General features: G+C 45.5%; 2 protein-coding genes across 2 annotated transcripts; one reads left to right on the top strand and one right to left on the bottom strand.

The window, feature by feature from the left end:
* Positions 1 to 10,095: 10,095 nt before the first annotated feature.
* Positions 10,096 to 11,843, bottom strand: LOC128731860 (signal peptide peptidase-like 3). Its single transcript, XM_053825009.1, has 5 exons — positions 11,528 to 11,843; positions 11,319 to 11,441; positions 10,602 to 11,250; positions 10,412 to 10,532; positions 10,096 to 10,343 (listed from the first exon to the last, which is right to left on the bottom strand). Exons 1-5 carry the CDS (start codon positions 11,841 to 11,843, stop codon positions 10,275 to 10,277), a joined length of 1,278 nt encoding a protein of 425 aa, XP_053680984.1. The 3' UTR covers positions 10,096 to 10,274.
* A 1,722-nt stretch (positions 11,844 to 13,565) lies between these two features.
* LOC128731052 (solute carrier family 25 member 44) lies at positions 13,566 to 14,665 on the top strand. Its single transcript, XM_053824147.1, has 2 exons — positions 13,566 to 14,548; positions 14,635 to 14,665. The coding sequence occupies exon 1, from the start codon at positions 13,566 to 13,568 to the stop codon at positions 14,529 to 14,531; it is 966 nt and encodes a 321-aa protein (XP_053680122.1). The 3' UTR covers positions 14,532 to 14,548; positions 14,635 to 14,665.
* Positions 14,666 to 16,531: the final 1,866 nt, after the last annotated feature.

Raw genomic sequence — 16,531 nt, 5'->3', positions numbered from 1 at the left:
CGTCTCCATCGACAAAGCGACCAGGGCCAAAAACGGGGTCAGAGTGAACCACACGGTGACTAAACACCGTAAATGCATATGCATACGAGGCTAACACGGTTTGCGAGAGGGGTGCATCGAAAAAAAAAAGCTCGTCTTGCGCCATTATGTCCAAAACAAAAACGGTCATTTTAAAAGGGGAACAAAGACTGAACCACAATTGCGCCAATTTTACGATCCACTATCAACAGGGAGCCGAATTTGGGGCGATAAAGACGCAAAACAGAGCCAGCCTCACGTACACTCGCAAACGCACTCACGGATACCATGCAGGGTGGCTTTCCGGTGGATTGAGTACCATATCTAAGCAGCACCACTACTCTCGTGCTACTACTCGTTTAGTACTCTGGGAGTGGGTAGAAATACGACTAAAGTAGGCCACAACAGGGTGCGCTCCAGACGGCCGTGTTTTGATGCTTCTTCCTCTTTTAGAGTGCTTTCGGAATGCTTGAAGTGCCCCAAAGCGGTTGCTACACCCGCAGACACAACTACTACAACGCTGAACAGCTGTTTTCTATGCTAGTGTGCCGGATCAAACCCCTCACAATAGAAGCTGTTCGTTGGGGATCGTTTCGTCTTGGCGAAGATCGAGATCGGCGTGAGGTTGTTTGGTTACGGGTTGGTTTGTTTGTCGGTGGTGGCGTGTCCGGGGTTGAGAGTGCTTCCCCCCAACGAATCATACGAACAGACGTCCTCTTAGTCTAGATTCAAGCGTATCCTCTGTTCTACCACGCCCCAGATCTAATGAGCAGAACGAGCAGCATCTCACTAACTGAGAGTTGTTCACGTCGGCGCACGGATCACACTGTTGCGCCTGGCGACCAGGGCACGCGTGAATACTACCTCCGGTTAGTATTGGTACGAACCGCTTGGCATCCACCCTCTCCCGGCGACTGTCAATCGGCACCCCTTCCGTTTGATGCTTTCACCGTTTGATACCCCTCGGTTTCCCGCTGGTGGGGCAGGAATCTTTTTTTATCCGCTTTTTATACGCGTTCCTCCCACACCCTGAGCCAGGGCACAGTCTCCCTTTCCGGCTATAGTCACCATCCTGTACGAACCGCACACAACCCGACACGAACCGAGCTCAGATCACACACGACCCAACGTCCCACCGAGAGAACAGGCACGCCGCCATCCCAGACGCATGATGGCTGCCATATTCGGGACATTCTTTGTGCTCGAAGAACAAGAACATCGCGAATACGGCCGCCCTCACACTGAGGAAGCCATGCAACGGCACCTGGCGAGTTGGAAGAAATCGCGCCACCGCCAACCAACGCGACCACCACAAATGGAGGCGCACTACTAACAAGCGTCTTTGCACGAGGCAATGCCGAAGGATATCGACGCATGGACGCATGGTTTACCTGTCGAACGGATTAAAGCCTCTCCCGATTTTCCCTGTCCCAGGATTTTCCCGAACCTTAACGACGTAAGAGGAGGCAAAAGACACCAGCGACAGCAATTACGACGCTTGAAAAGCAATCGATATGCTCGAAGTCGAAGCTGCAGCACCTGAGGGTTGAGCTACGGCTCTACCGGAAGCTAACCGGTGCGTACGTTGGGTTGTGCTTGAATTTTACTAATTTTGGGAGCGTAAAAATTGTCAAAGAATCGCAAGATATACACTCTTAGTACACACGATCACGCGCTAGTCATTGCACTGTACTACCGAAAATGCACACGTTCCGCTCGATGAGACAGCTCATCGGAACATCCGACGTTCCCCGGAAGCTGCGGACCGATACTCTGGCACACGACGATCAGTGTGAACGGCGGGTGAAAAACTGATTTCGCGGAAAAATCACCCGCAGCTCGACGGTCGCGGAACTACGATCGGATTTGCCTTCCGAGGCAACTCCTAGGCGGGTGTTTTTCTGTGTGGGGAGCCAAACGAGACAGAGACAGAGTGTGCGCGTGTGTGTGTGTGTGAGAGAGAGAGAGAGAGAGAGAGAGAGAGAGAAATACCACCCCAGTGGGGCACTCAGAACACGCTTGTAGTGTGGTTCAGTGTTTTTTCTTCACAATTCACGCCCTATCCCTTCTCCACACAACACGAACCTCATCCGACACGGCTTGTGGTCTTTAGGTATAAATAACAAAACAACACAACCCCCTTCGAACACACACACTCCTAGCGGGTTGAGTATACTGTAGTAAAAGCGGTAGTCACCCCAAACAGGGTGGATGGCGATAATGGGGACGCATTCGTCGTACGTACATGCGTTGCATGGCCCTCGGTGGGTGGTGGGTGAGATTGTACCGTAGGGCTTAGCGCCGCATGCGTGTACGGGACTCTCTCCGCCCTGCGCAGACCACGCGATCGTGACGTCGCGCTTTTCGAGTGTGTGTGCGGCGTGAAGCGGATTGATTAGTGCATGGAGTGCGTATCGAACAGGAGCTCCATATTGTACACCTAATAAGTGGGTACTTTTTCCTCTTCTTCTATTGTTTGGTTTGATTGGTTCTACAAATATCAGGATATGCCTTCCATATTTATATGTCCTGTTATCGGAGCGCTGTTTTATTAGCGCTGAATGATACGACGTTTAATCATGTTTCTTATCTTCTCCGCTGTCTTCTTTGGAACAGCTCGAATGTAAACGAATCAAAATTTATGCTGCATGATTATGTCGGCTTTATCGCACCTATTACACCACCGTACCTATCCGAGTTATGAACCTATCAATCTCTAACGTCAGGCAAAGCATGACGTCGCCATCTAGATGACGTCGTATGAGACGTACATTGTGCTTGGATAGTGCAATCATTCAAGTTTAGTGTTGTAGTAGCACTCCCAGCAGTCGGTAATAATGCAACACCAGCGTTGAATGCCCGAAGGATATCTTTCCCAATACAAGCATAGATGGCGCGATCGTGTTACTTTGGTCCTCATGACGTATATCGTCCAGGATACATTAACTTTTGACGATTATTTCTTCTAAATTATATAATATGTGCTTGATTTCTAACATGTTTCATAAACTATATCGAGACATCCGAGAGTTAAGAATATGACATCCAGGAATCAAGATTATTTTTTTAGCGTTCTACTAGATGTGTTGAAACTCGAAGGCGTCTAATTACTAACCAAACATCGATAGCTGTTACTATGCTATTCTCAACGCTGCTTATCTATCACTATGATGAAACAGCCGCAAGAAACGAGTAATAAAGGTTATTTTTAGATGAATTTTGTTTCGGTATTAAACACGACTTGATGAGTTTGGAATAAGGTTCGTTGCTTATAAATTCTCAGAAGATATTAATTTTGGAAATGTACATTTTTCAGACAAAGACTCAAGTCCAAATATATTCACACCAATTTTCCCTTGGTCACACGTAAGCAAGTCTGATGATAAACTCCGTCACTGGCAGCTAATGATATCAATAAACATATACGGATGGTCACTGACGGTGTAGGAAAATCGACAATTTGCACTTCCTTTGCAACAAAATGCGACCTTCCCGTGGGCCTGTTGACAGTGGAGCGTAACAATAAATAACAAGCCAAAGGCAGAATAATAATAAAATTTGATTATGGTAACTGGAAACAATTCAACCGTCCCAATAATGCTCTGTTATAACACGGTAGTTAATTATATTTAGTGTCGAAGCTCATTTTCTAGATTAATTTCTTATTTTATCTTGCCTTTTGCTTTGCGTTTTCCATGGTATGAAGAAATGTAACTAAAATGCAAGTGAATTGCATGTTCACAAAGCGCGTCAGTATAGCTTCTTCCTTCCATACGTCACACTCAGCATAACAACAGGACCTAGGAGACAAATTGGCGAAACCATTTAGCACGCAAAATGGATTTATCCCCCCGATTTGGTCCAGCGCAAACGGCCCCTGGTTGGCTATTAATTTGAACGCCACACATCGTGGCCACACGCTCCGGATCCGATAGTAGACCCCGAGGGAAAAGGATCGCGACTATCCTTTCCCCGCTGTGTTATGTTTCTCCGTTGGGTATACTTCTGGCCTGTAAACACGCCCATATACGACCAATTTCATCGGTCGCAATTGACCACTGTTGACTCTGACGAAGTACATGCTAAATGGTTCCATCCACTGGTATGTTAAAGAAAAACGAACTGAACAGTAATTTTGATTCGTTTTCTATCGTTTGTCAACTGATCTATGCTTTTTTTAATATTATTTACTGCAAGCTATAAAATAAATACAAATTGAAAATGTAAATTTGTACATCAACTCTCACAACCTCATGAGAAGAAACGCAATTTTTCAAGTTTTGCGGTGCGAAGCTGCTACGCACATATGAATAGGAACTTGTCCCAAAATGGATCATTTATATGTGCATCGCTGCTGACGTACATGTTAAAGGCCAAGTCAAGGAAGAAATGACAATTTCTCTGTACTTCGCATCTCCCCACTTGAACAAATAACACTGGCATCTAAATTAATGTAGAAATATAAATTTAACACATTTTTCTGCGTCACATATCATCACATCGTTACAGATTCTGCTTAATCGTGCATACTCTACCAGTTGAGATGGACAGCAAAATAAAGCGATCGACCTACCCAAAGGAAAGGGGTAAAGTGTTTCGACCGCCTCACGATATCGGAGGCCTAGTTGAAGATGCAATGAAAAACAAACTTCCACGTTTACTTCAATATCTGTTTATGATAGGTTTATGATAAGAAATGTTTGCGCTATACATTCTAGCATAGCACAAAGCGTGCCAATCGCTCGACGTCATTGACAACCGCTTAGGAGCACTACCGGAAGGACTGCGAAATAAAGGGAGAAGGTCTTGTTCGTAACATCCTTCATCATCCTTCGTAGACGAGCCCATTTAAAAGGTATTAAATGCAGTGCATATTATCATTATTCGTCAACTGGGTATTTAAGAGCAGTGCATAAATCTCGACTGTAGGGATGTAGCTGATACCAATAAAATAAAATAAAATAAATGAAAAATATTGTTTATAACCCGCAATTAAAAATGTTCTATGTGATTACGGACGACTGATAAAAATCTCATTTTTCAAAGATAAGATCTGCAAACGGAGAGATCAGCGATTGGTTCCTCGTAGCAACATGACGAGCATTTAATTCATCGCCCAAAAGCACACTCGGTGCATGCTCGAGCGCAAAATTATCACCTCCCCGAGTTGCTACGGGAAATTTTCCGCGATGGGTTGAAGTCGAATTTTGTTCCCAACCCCATCGTCAGGCCCCACAAGGGCTACGGGATTGGCTGCGGGTGGGAAAGTATTTATTTAATAATTCAACCCCCATCGTAAAACGCTATTATGATGATGAAGACAAGCACCCGTCCCAAGCCCGTCCCGTAGCCCCATCGTCGAGACATGTCACATTGGAGCCGATACGCCCGGAGGCTATTAAATTTCCGTCAGACCGAAGTCACAACCAGCCGCAGTCAGGCGCAGTTTGCGACAATTTGCAGAACTGACGAACGAAGGCTCATTTTTGCGTACGGAGACGTCTGCAGCCGCCATTGACACTCCATACGATACAGTAAGTGCCAAAAATTACCTCCAGAATGATTATTTTTTGATCAACTATTTGAGAATCGTCACTAAGAGAGTATACAGCTGGCGATGATAACTGTTATAAATTGGCTTGAGGTACAAAATTGTTACGGTTTTGCTAGAGATTGTTGTTAATGCAATATTTCAGCACAATACACTGGAGCTATCTCAACAAGCATCAGTATGAAGTCATCTACGATCCTGGTTGGATTAGTGAATTTGTTTGGATTGCCGAATAGGACAGTTTTTTTCTAGAGTAGCAAACATAACCATAATCCATGCAAAATGAGGCTAATACTTGTTGCGCCCGAAGAATGAGCAAACAAATCAGATATCGAAAGAAAAACACGTCGCTGAATATTTATGTTTGATTAGCAACCCATGGAGTAAGAGGAGGGAAAGTCAATTTTAAGAAGCGATTTTTGCTGAAAAAGCTCAGTCTCTCAAATAATCACATAAAAAAAAGGGAAAGTCAAGAAAAATTTAATTCTACGCTTGACCTCCAGTTCGTGTTGCGTTTGCAGTTTGCAGAAGCGGAGAAGCTCTTTCAGCTGCCCGACCAGAACAGCAGCCTAACAATGCCACTAAATCTTGGTGGCACACTGTTGCACGTGCCGAGCCGTCGCCATTTTGGTGGCGTGTGTGCACCCGAGACGCGAACATTTGCGCGATAAAACGTGGAAGAGTGGGGTATAAAAAAAACTGCGTGATAAGAAAATAAAAATCCGAGATCTAGCCGTAAGGGCCGGGTGTTGCCGCACGAGCGACAACACTCCGCATTAGCATCCGGCGTGCTCGGGTTACATATTCAGCATGCGGTTAAAGCCGATATGTTGAGTAAGCCATTCGGAGATGGTCCGCGCTGCCGCTTTCCCACACTCTGCGGCCTGTCCACACGACTGAACGCGTTGTTTGCAGGATACTCGACCCTTTGAATCTCGCGCCGATTTCCGCGAGCCGTGACGCGCGAAACAGATGGTCCAACCGTGGCGTCATGTGTGTCACAAAGAACAACAAAACACGCCATCGGGTGGGTACGCCGTAACTGGAATCAGGACGAATCGACGCCAGCGGAAAGGACGAAGGAGCAAAAAAACACGGCAACGAAATACGCCTTAACTTATGAATGAATGAATGAACGCGGCTCGCCGCAGTACTCACCACCAGGAAGCGATCCGAACGCATCGGGATAATGCCTCCGTCCTCCTCGTCCTCTTCTCCCGCCTGGCCACCCGGTTCCGCATCCTCCTGGCTTGCCGCTTGACCCATTTTTCTTCCTTCTCACGGCGCCAACGAGCGAGAGAGAGAGCCCGGTTGAGAGAGAATGTGTTTAAGAGGAGAAAGAGCGACAGAGGAGGATATCGAACGGGGAATTCGATTTCTGTCTCCTGCTTGGCTGTTTTCCCGGTGCGCTTTTCCACGGGGTGGCCAACAAACTTCGCTATCACTGTGGCACGATGGTAGAGCGCTTGAAGATAGGCATGGTCCACTGGGAAGTGCGCCCGCCTGGGTCACCCTTGCACTGTTGCGTAAAACACCTTGACAGCCCAACTCAAATGAAATTCAATCACTTCACTTCACTTGCAACGCCTTGGGCTTTTTTATGCTATCGTCGAAGCCCGGTTGCAGGTGGAAAACGGAAAATGAAAACGGCAACCGATCGCGAACCGAACAACGCACGGAGGACACAACATAATCACACACACTCTAGGACCCCCTCCCAGTGGGCCAGGAGCAGGTGCCCGCGTTTCCGTCTCGAGCACCGAATCGCACACTACCGAACCCACTCGAGTCCTCGATGCGGCGAGCCACCCTCGTTATCCTGGGGAGCTTTCAGGTTCTGCTTCACCACTACCACAGCAGCGCGCTGTTAACGGTGCGCACCCATACACGCTCGTATCTGCATCGAAGCACTCTTGCAAACCTGCAAGGTGGGAACCTACACGGACGGACGGATGGCGCGCTTCAATGACGGGTAAGGATCGCGTTTCACCGTGAAGTTGCAGCGCTTCTCCTGCAGGCGTCCCTTCTCGGCGAGGCGACGCTAATTCCGGCCGACCCAGAACCACCAATCGATTATCCTTCACTGAGGGAGGGGGTTTCTTCCTGCTGCTGGTTTCGCCCGCACTTAGTTCACACACCGACCGAAATGATTGTGCACCGAAAGGATTGCGCTGTACGGTCCAAGCAACCCGAAACGCAACGTTCACACCGCGTGGCGCACTGCACCGTTTTGGAGCAGCGTGGTGTTCTTGCAGAGCCGTTCCGCAGCCTCGGGGTCGGTAGTTTCACTCCACTCGGTTGGTACACTGCCCGGTTGAAAATGGGCCTTTGCTCCGGTTTTATCGCACCACCGTGCGCGTTCGCCTGTTCCGTTTCGTTGGGGCGCTTCGACTTTGATTGCCGCGTGCCGATAGCCGATATCGGCAGTGCACGACCCGCGGCACAGCGTTTTACGAGACGGAGCCCGATTAAAGGATTAGAGCGACGGGAATCGACGGACCGCTGGCCGTTGGCAAACGTTGCGCCACTCGCGTCATTTTCGGTCAAATTTGCCAGTATAAACACTCCTTCCAGAGAGCGTGAGAATGATACAAAATGGAAGAGCACAAACGCGTGAGACGAGAGCAAGAGAGAGCTATTTGTTTTGTTTACCTTGGCGTTTTGTTTGTCCGCTAGCGTTCGATGCGTTGCAAGGTACCGTTATTCATGGTTGCATATAGGATGTGTGGATTTACCCACGAACTACACACTCCGGATAACCGTACACGTATCAAATACTCTCTCGAATATCCCTTCAAATACCAAAAAAGGATCCAAATAGTCCATGAAAGACCCTGCGTTGTAACACCTCATATGTACCTTGGGATTGCTACTAGCATATCTGGATGTTGAACACAGCTTGCATATGCACACCTTGATCGTCGTATCGGGTGAACGGATACTTCTAATATGAATTCTAATTCCCGCTATTGTCATCATTACTGAAATTACACGGCACATACTAATATTCTTTTCTGGAAAAATTAAAAGTTATATTTCTTTTCACTATTATTAACAGTACTTTTGATTATAGAAAAAAACGTATAAAAAGTATACATTCGAGACAGGCGGAGATAGAAAATTATACAAAAAAAAGTATTATCACATTATGTATATCGAAGTTCGGTGCTGTCCACTCGTTGCGAGATGGAATCAAAACACAAAGCAAGCAAATACACCGGTTATTAACTGCTACGCGTACAATGATTATGACCGTGATGAATGAACCTATAAACTGTTCAAAATATTCAATGTGGCTCTTGTCTATCGCTGCTTCCAGAACTGACGAACTGAACATTGTGAAAACATGTGAATATGAAACAATCACGGTACTAATGAAAATAGCGTTTGTTCTACTATATTCTGTTGCCCCTTTCTTAGCCAGCCAACTTCTCTGCAAGCCTAATTGAATCCAAGCTCGTGAGCGTCAAGCTCACAATGAGCGCTCGATTAAAAACCTTTGGATATCATATGATACAGATAACATTGCCTCGGCAGGGAGCTATCCGCCTAGGTACGTCGTTCTTCATATTTTGTCAACCAATAAAATGAATTCATGATTAATAGAAAGAGTATACCTCGGGGCGTCATGACAAAGATTGAGTAAACTACACATTATTGAACGCCTGACGACAAAAAGGCAGATGAGGGAAAAAAGTGTTATGCAGTAAAGAATCATAAAAGTAAAAGATTAAATTATACGTGCTCGCCCCTTAAATCTTGTGTGGTTTGCTGACGTATTAAGGTACAAGAACAGACCCACGCACATTCGACAGATACGCGCATTCGATGCAGTCGTCATTGTACTTGTTAAAATTTAATTCAAATCGTTTATCGAAGCAAAACGTTTGTCTATAATCAGATATCACTTCTTAAATAATACGCTTCGTAGAGAGTAATCGTGCGATATCTGACAACTAAAGATTGACGCAAAATAACACTTTTTATAAGATAAAGAAACTAAGGCAGTCGACGGAAGCGTGCACTGCATGCAGAGTCGTGACTCATCGTTGGTATGGGAGTTGTGTACAGACGATGCAAAATGAGACGTAATCCTAGTCTTACTTATACCTGACGTTCGCAATCGCCAATTCATTCTACGGCGCGCTCCACTGTTCTTCAGATCCTCTGGATTTGAGAGATTTTCGTCATTACATATCTGCCCGTCTACTGCTGTTTCTGCGCGTTTCCTGCTTCTGTACGTTTCTCAAAACACACACACACAAACGCTCTACTAAACTCTAATGCCTAATCACATTCAAATATGTTCGAACTATCTTAAATGATTCCTCGTGCCATGCGCACAAACTGCTTCCTTGTCACGTTAAACCTAGCCACAATGTTAACCTATGCTACTAGTGTTCAAATGAATCCGAGCATGTGAATTCAAGTAGTGCTAGAAAAAGGGTCTTTGTTCAAATTTGTTCGATTTCGCAACCATATTGCCTTAAGACCGTCGACGGAGTCGGATCACGTACTGCATCGCCAACGTTCAATTTCTCCAGCACAATAGGTCTTTGGCGGTTGCAGGTAATTACACAAGTCCTCTTCTTTTAACACTTTAGCTAACGCATTCATCCTTCTTGTCCTGCGTTTTGTTAATTAGCTTAATACTATTGCGTACAGTTGTCTGTTTGTCTACCACCGGGAACCGTTGCAATGTGTTTTATACCTCTAGCTGCTTCGAAGCTTGCTGGATAATGAATGGTTCGCTCCACATGCGCCGCAAGTCACCCTGTAAATGGGAATGTATATGAAAAAGTTAAAACTTAAGAAGTGATTATATAGAATGATTCCGAATACCTTCAGATATGCCATCGTAAGCAGAGGTAGTAGTGTAAACGGTACGAGATAGAGCAACGCAGGTTGCGCTGCTTTGAATACTTCAGAACTGACAGTCGCAGTTAGCAATCCAAGAAAGTAACTACAAACAAATATGAATGATTCGCATTTGTTGTCATATTAACTATCAGATGCTATTTTGCACACTTACCCTAGTAAGGAACAATGAAAATAAGTTAACCTCGAGCCGACCCCCTTTGGTGGTGGGACACCAGTTTCGGCAGTCTGGGTGGACTGAGATTTTTTGTAAGCGTCGTAGCGGAGCACGAAGCATAGTAGCAATCCTGGCATCACTATGTCACCCAGACCTAGCATCGAGAAGTGACCACTGTTGTGGATGCTTGGAAACACCAGCTTGCCTGGTAGGTTGAGTTTCGGTGGTTCCTTGACAATACCACCCAAGTTCAGCTTTCGTGCTACTATTCCAACCGGATTGTCGGCTGGCCGCGTGGCTACCTTTACCATTACGTTCGTACTGAAGATGTACGATGAAAAGAACACCCAGAACACATCGTAAATGAGCAGCCCAGTCAGCAGCAGCGTGGACACTTTCAGGCTCGGAAGCCGCACGAAAGCTATGAATGCGACACATAGCCCCATGCCCATCGCGTCCATCAGTAGCCAGTGGCCGGTCAGCACCCAGATGCATACGATTGATACAGCGAGCGAGAAGCTGAACAGTTCCGCTGCCGTAAAACGCCCGCATACGCCGAATGATATCCTATTACCGTCTGTGCACGGTCGGATGATATACTGGCACATGGGCAGTAGAAGAAACGCGAGCGCAACGGTTGCTATTACTGCAAAGTGAGCAAAAAGACAATATTAAATCCAAGCTTACACGATGTCCTAATGGCAAAATACTTACTCGCTGTACACACGGCAAATAGCATTTGCATCGAGTCGAAGAAGAAAAACATCACCAGCAATGAGATAGAAGCACCAAGGGGTAAACAGAGCGCGTGCATTGTGTCAAGTGTTGCGAATTTATCTGGAAGGAAAATCATATCACAGCATACCAGTTAATGCTGACTGCTTGCTTGACACGTACAATGAATGTTGGGCTGGTGGACTTACTTTGCTCCGGCTGCACAGGTTCGCCGGTGAGAAGATTGTTCATGCTTTCGCTTTGCCGTTTCTTTTCCTTCTCCCGTTGCTCCTGCTCCATATTGAGACTTCGGAAGCTACCATACACGATCAGCAGCATGGAGATGAGACAGGTCGAAACGCGGGAGGAGTCCATTATCGTACCGTATGCCCACTGGTATTCGCGTGCGTCTCCGTCACCGTGGCCCAAAAGGTTGTCGTCCACCAATTGTCCTGCTGCCGCTGCTGCTGCTGCCGCTGCCGCTGCTGCTGCTTCCTGTTGGCCGTTGCCAAATCCTTCCGACATGACGGTACGGCCCAGCCAGGTGAGAGAGCTGATGATACGCGCTGAGGCGTCGTGTGCTCGTGGTGTCAGCTGCGATTGCTCCTGGTGCACTTTCTCGGTTCGAACAGAGACGAATAATGATTATTAACAAACGTTCCCCTTGGCTCTACCCTCGCCCAATTTGTCCGATTTGCGCTACCGGAGGACGTGGGTTCACAACACTCGATCCATGGTAATCGATACGTTTGTGCCGTTTGGACCCTCAATAACCGGTTGATGTCTTATCTGTGGAAGAGCAAAAAAGGGGAGTGAACAACATAAATAAACTATTTTGTTTGCACACTCACAGGCCCAATATTTTCCGTGTTTCGGAAAGTTAAGGGCAGGCGTTAGCTCATCTATACTTTATTCAGACGTACCCTAGCGATCATACAACACTTCACCCCAGCAAATCCATTTTATCGTTGTGTAAACAACAGTGTTAGTTCAGGCACTCGGCATATTTTTAAGAAGAAACTGTTCTTCCTGACCCAGCTGATAGCGGATCATGTTTTTTGCCTTCAATATTAGGCATTTTTAGCTTCGACTTGCTATAATTTATAGCTCCTGACTTTTCGTTTGACAGCAGTGAGAAGCTCCAAGTGAGTGAGCCAGCTTCTTTCTCACCCGATGTCAGCTGTCATGTTGATTGTTTTTTCAGCTCTTATTATTCGACGATCAAAACTTTTCTCCATCGCTCGAGTGTGATTAGAGAACAAGGCCAAAATTCAACGTGAGACAAATCGATTACCGCTGGAGCAACGATTAAGCTACGCACAACGGACAGTGTTTCGTCGCCGTGATGTGATGAAGTTGTGATAAAAGCTGCCTTTTTAATACGCGGAGTTAGTGCTATTGCAGAGACTGGCCACTTAAGTTTTTTAAAGGAATCTATGCCATGAAGGGCACTGGAAAACGGTGCGGGTGTTGCAGCGTTAAACGAAGGTAGGTGGATCAATATGGATTGTTCACAAATATTATACGGTAATTTGTTAAAACAGAGTGCTTTATTTCACGTAAAGCGAGAAAGTGTGCGGACTGATAGTGTTTGTGTTATGACTGTAGGAGAGAGTGAAAAAGAAACAACATACTCCACCCGCGAAAGAACATCGTACAAACATTACATAAACAGTGCCTGCGCGATCGACCCCGACCGACTATATTTTGATACTGATAGGAATTATTACTAGAAAATGAAGCAACCAGCCCTATGGTTTCATAAGATTCGATGAAAAGGAAAGCACATTTATAATATTCGCTCATTTCTTATGTTTTCTCCTATCATGCACAGGATCCAAGACTTCGGTCATTACTTCAATGCCGGAAACGGAAGTCGCTTAAAACAACGGTGAAAAAGCACACGGCAAACTAAGGCTGTTGAACCAGTCGACCTGTAGCCACTGCCATACACCATCAAGGTCAACCACTACGCGGAGGGTTGCGAATCATTATGGTGTACACGCAACATATTTCGCCATCTGGCTGTTTCTTTATGTGACGTCATCATCTCAGGAGATTTGGCATCATACGACGAAACGCTCAAACACGCACACTGCTGCGCACATTAGCAACGATTATCAGGAAGATAAGTTACACGTTGGTGAGTCTCTGCGAAGTCAGAAGCCTCATCACCTGTCAGCAGCGTGTCCCTGATAAAAAAGGATCGCATCGTCTCCAAAAACTACACAAACGACTACAGCAGGTATGGCGGACGGCGGAACGAGCAGTCCGTTTCTGCGCACCATCGAGTGGGATATGATGGACAAGCGCAAGTTTTTCCCGCTCTCGATGCTCAGCTCATTTTCGGTCCGGTGTGCCCTGTATCCACTAACGGTGATAAAAACGCAACTGCAGGTGCAATTCCGGAACGACATCTATAAGGGCATGATAGATGCGGGTATCAAGATCTACCGAGCTGAGGGAATGCCTGGGCTGTACCGGGGGTTCTGGATCTCGTCGGTACAGATCGTAAGCGGGGTGTTTTACATCAGCACTTATGAAGGAGTGCGACATTTGCTGGGCCAGTACGGCGCGAATCAGCGAATGAAATCGCTAGTCGCTGGTGGTTGCGCTTCCCTTGTCGGTCAAACCATCATTGTACCGTTCGACGTAATTTCGCAACACGCAATGGTCCTCGGCATGGGTGCGCACGGAGGTAAAAACGGTGCTGTAAACCCGCTCGGCATCAACTTCGACAAGAGCAGCAGTAGGTTACGGATAACGCGTGATATCGCGCGCGAAATCTTACGCCGCGATGGCGTACTCGGATTCTACCGAGGTTACACGGCTAGCCTAATGGCATACGTTCCCAATTCCGCCATGTGGTGGGCTTTCTATCATCTGTACCAAGATGAGTTGCTTAAAATCGTGCCACCGTGGGTATCCCATTTGTTGATCCAGTGTGTGGCGGGAAGCTTTGGAGGTTTTACCACCACCATCATTACCAATCCGCTAGACATCGTCCGAGCGAGATTGCAGGTGCAACGGCTCGATTCGATGAGCGTCGCGTTTCGCGAGCTCTGGCACGAGGAACACTTCCATATGTTCTTCAAGGGACTGACGGCGCGGTTAGTGCAATCGGCCGCATTTTCCTTCAGTATCATTCTCGGATACGAAACCATCAAGCGTGTGTCGGTCAACGAGCAGTACAGGCATCTGATCAAGTGGTAACAGCGTACGTCTGGCGTGTAGGTTAACAACCAATTGTTTTGCATAAAACTACATGGTCAGCATCATACTTCATCGACGTAATATACTATTCATTCTTTTGTAGATTCGCTTACACCCGTGTGTATATCTCACCATGGATCATAGAATCTAAGGAAAAATGTTAAAACTAGAAACTAGTTTGTTCCAGGATAAACGTGAATTATAACAATAAGGAAAAACTAAACAATAATGGTCCCCGTAACGGGAAATGTGTATAGATCGATACGAACAGCGGATAGGGTGTAATAAAATTAGGAAACAAATGGATGTGCAATAAATAGAACAAAGAGGGAATAGGCAGCAGGTGAAACGAAAGTTCTGAGACAATATGAAGAGAACCTTATTCTATTTCACACACGTATCTGTGGAACTGTGGTTACAAGTCTTAGCTTTTTAGCTGACCACCGTTCTTACATTTACATGAATCATCTTAGATGCAGGCGTGGCGTGTATATTTTATGAAATGAGTTGATTTGCTCTCGAAAAAAAGCAAGCTTAACCGGTAGCTAGTTGACCTCTAATCACTTTGCCAAACACAGTATCACATTTACGTTAACTACTTTAGAACACAAATGTTTATTGTTGCCTAGAGCGTTTGCGTGTGTTTGTTATTGAACAGAAGAAGCCAGCACATTCGAACCAGGAATTCAATAATGTAGCCGTTGGTACCGTGCAAGCAAGAGGAAGAAAGAGGCCAATGAAAATCCAAAACCAAAAACTATATAAAAAGCTTTAATAAAGCAAACATGTTAGCGAACAGTTACCAGTTTGGTGTCTGTGAAGAGTTACTTTCAATTTAAGTCCGAAGTACTGTGAACGGTTAGGCATATCGTGCAAAAGCGAACACTACAGAGCAAGAGAACATAATCATATCCGGACTCGCTGAACGCATAAGAGACCTGCATAAGTAGTCTCATTCACAAATGTTTACCCTGTCTTTAAGAATACTCAATGCACAACTTATGTTGTGCACTAGTGCAGCATTATTAATGCTTGGATAACAAAAAATAAAGGTTTCACACGAAACTTCAAGCAACTTTGGTGCTTATATGAAAGCAAACATGATTGGTACTCTTAACGATATGAAAATAGTATTAAAACGGTCCGTAATGGTGTCTTGCAAGCTATAGCATAGCGATTTTGTGGCAATCAGTTATGTTTGTTGCTGGAAAATGTAATCCGCGCCTGGCCGCAATGAGCGAATGAAATAAAGGTAAGGAAAATAACAACAAAGTAAAGGAACTGTTGTGACCAGTGAGTTGCGCTCCAATAAAACGTGGCGAAAGAACTGTACCAACAATAAAACATGCAAACGAAACGGATTGCATTCCCTCTGGATGCATTACCATAAGCTTCACAGATTGATTATTTTCTCAGGTGAAGTATGATTCTAATCCTCCTAACATTGGCATATTATTTGCTTTATTCTCTCTTTCTATTCTTGTAAATGAAATTGTTTAGCCAGGGTTGCAATAGGTTTATGAGTTTTAGTTGCTTGATGAAGATAACATGGCTAATTTTAAAAGAAATCATTCGGAACCGGAGGTACACGAAACTGTGGAAACCATTTCATGCTCAAGGTATATAAACGGAGAGTGTAAACGTAAGCGGAGGCGCTATTCTGCAGGGAAAATCATAAACGAGAGCACCCCATCGCGATGCTATCCATAGAACTATAAGAGAGTAGAAAAGCCATGATACTTGGCAATAGGATCTCAGCAACACAATGAGATCGGGAGAAAAACGTGGCCAATAGGTAAATGAAAAAAAAAAAAACAAAACAAAAACAGCTAAAATGGATCAACAAGCGATGAGATTGGAGACAACCGAGTTCTCACGGTGGGTTTCTCCGTCATGAAACTATCTTTTCAGAGCATTTCGTTTATTTTTTAATGCTTGTTGCCTCTGGATTAGGTCACGGTGCCAAGTAGCGTAGGGTTGCGTTCCATTATGATGGAACA

Source organism: Anopheles nili, chromosome 2 (assembly GCF_943737925.1).
Source record: "Anopheles nili chromosome 2, idAnoNiliSN_F5_01, whole genome shotgun sequence".
Classification (NCBI taxonomy): Eukaryota; Metazoa; Arthropoda; class Insecta; order Diptera; family Culicidae; genus Anopheles; species Anopheles nili.
This window is presented reverse-complemented; position numbering and strand designations above follow the sequence as displayed.

Bases quoted from the DNA above. Each gene is read 5' to 3' on its own strand.
- LOC128731860 (XM_053825009.1), bottom strand. From the start codon at position 11,843: ATGTCGGAAGGATTTGGCAACGGCCAACAGGAAGCAGCAGCAGCGGCA. The intron at 10,533-10,601 runs GTAAGTGTGCAA...ATTTGTTTGTAG, and splicing joins TTTCATTGTTCCTTACTAGG to TTACTTTCTTGGATTGCTAA. The intron at 10,344-10,411 runs GTATTCGGAATC...TCCCATTTACAG, and splicing joins TTACGATGGCATATCTGAAG to GGTGACTTGCGGCGCATGTG.
- LOC128731052 (XM_053824147.1), top strand. From the start codon at position 13,566: ATGGCGGACGGCGGAACGAGCAGTCCGTTTCTGCGCACCATCGAGTGG.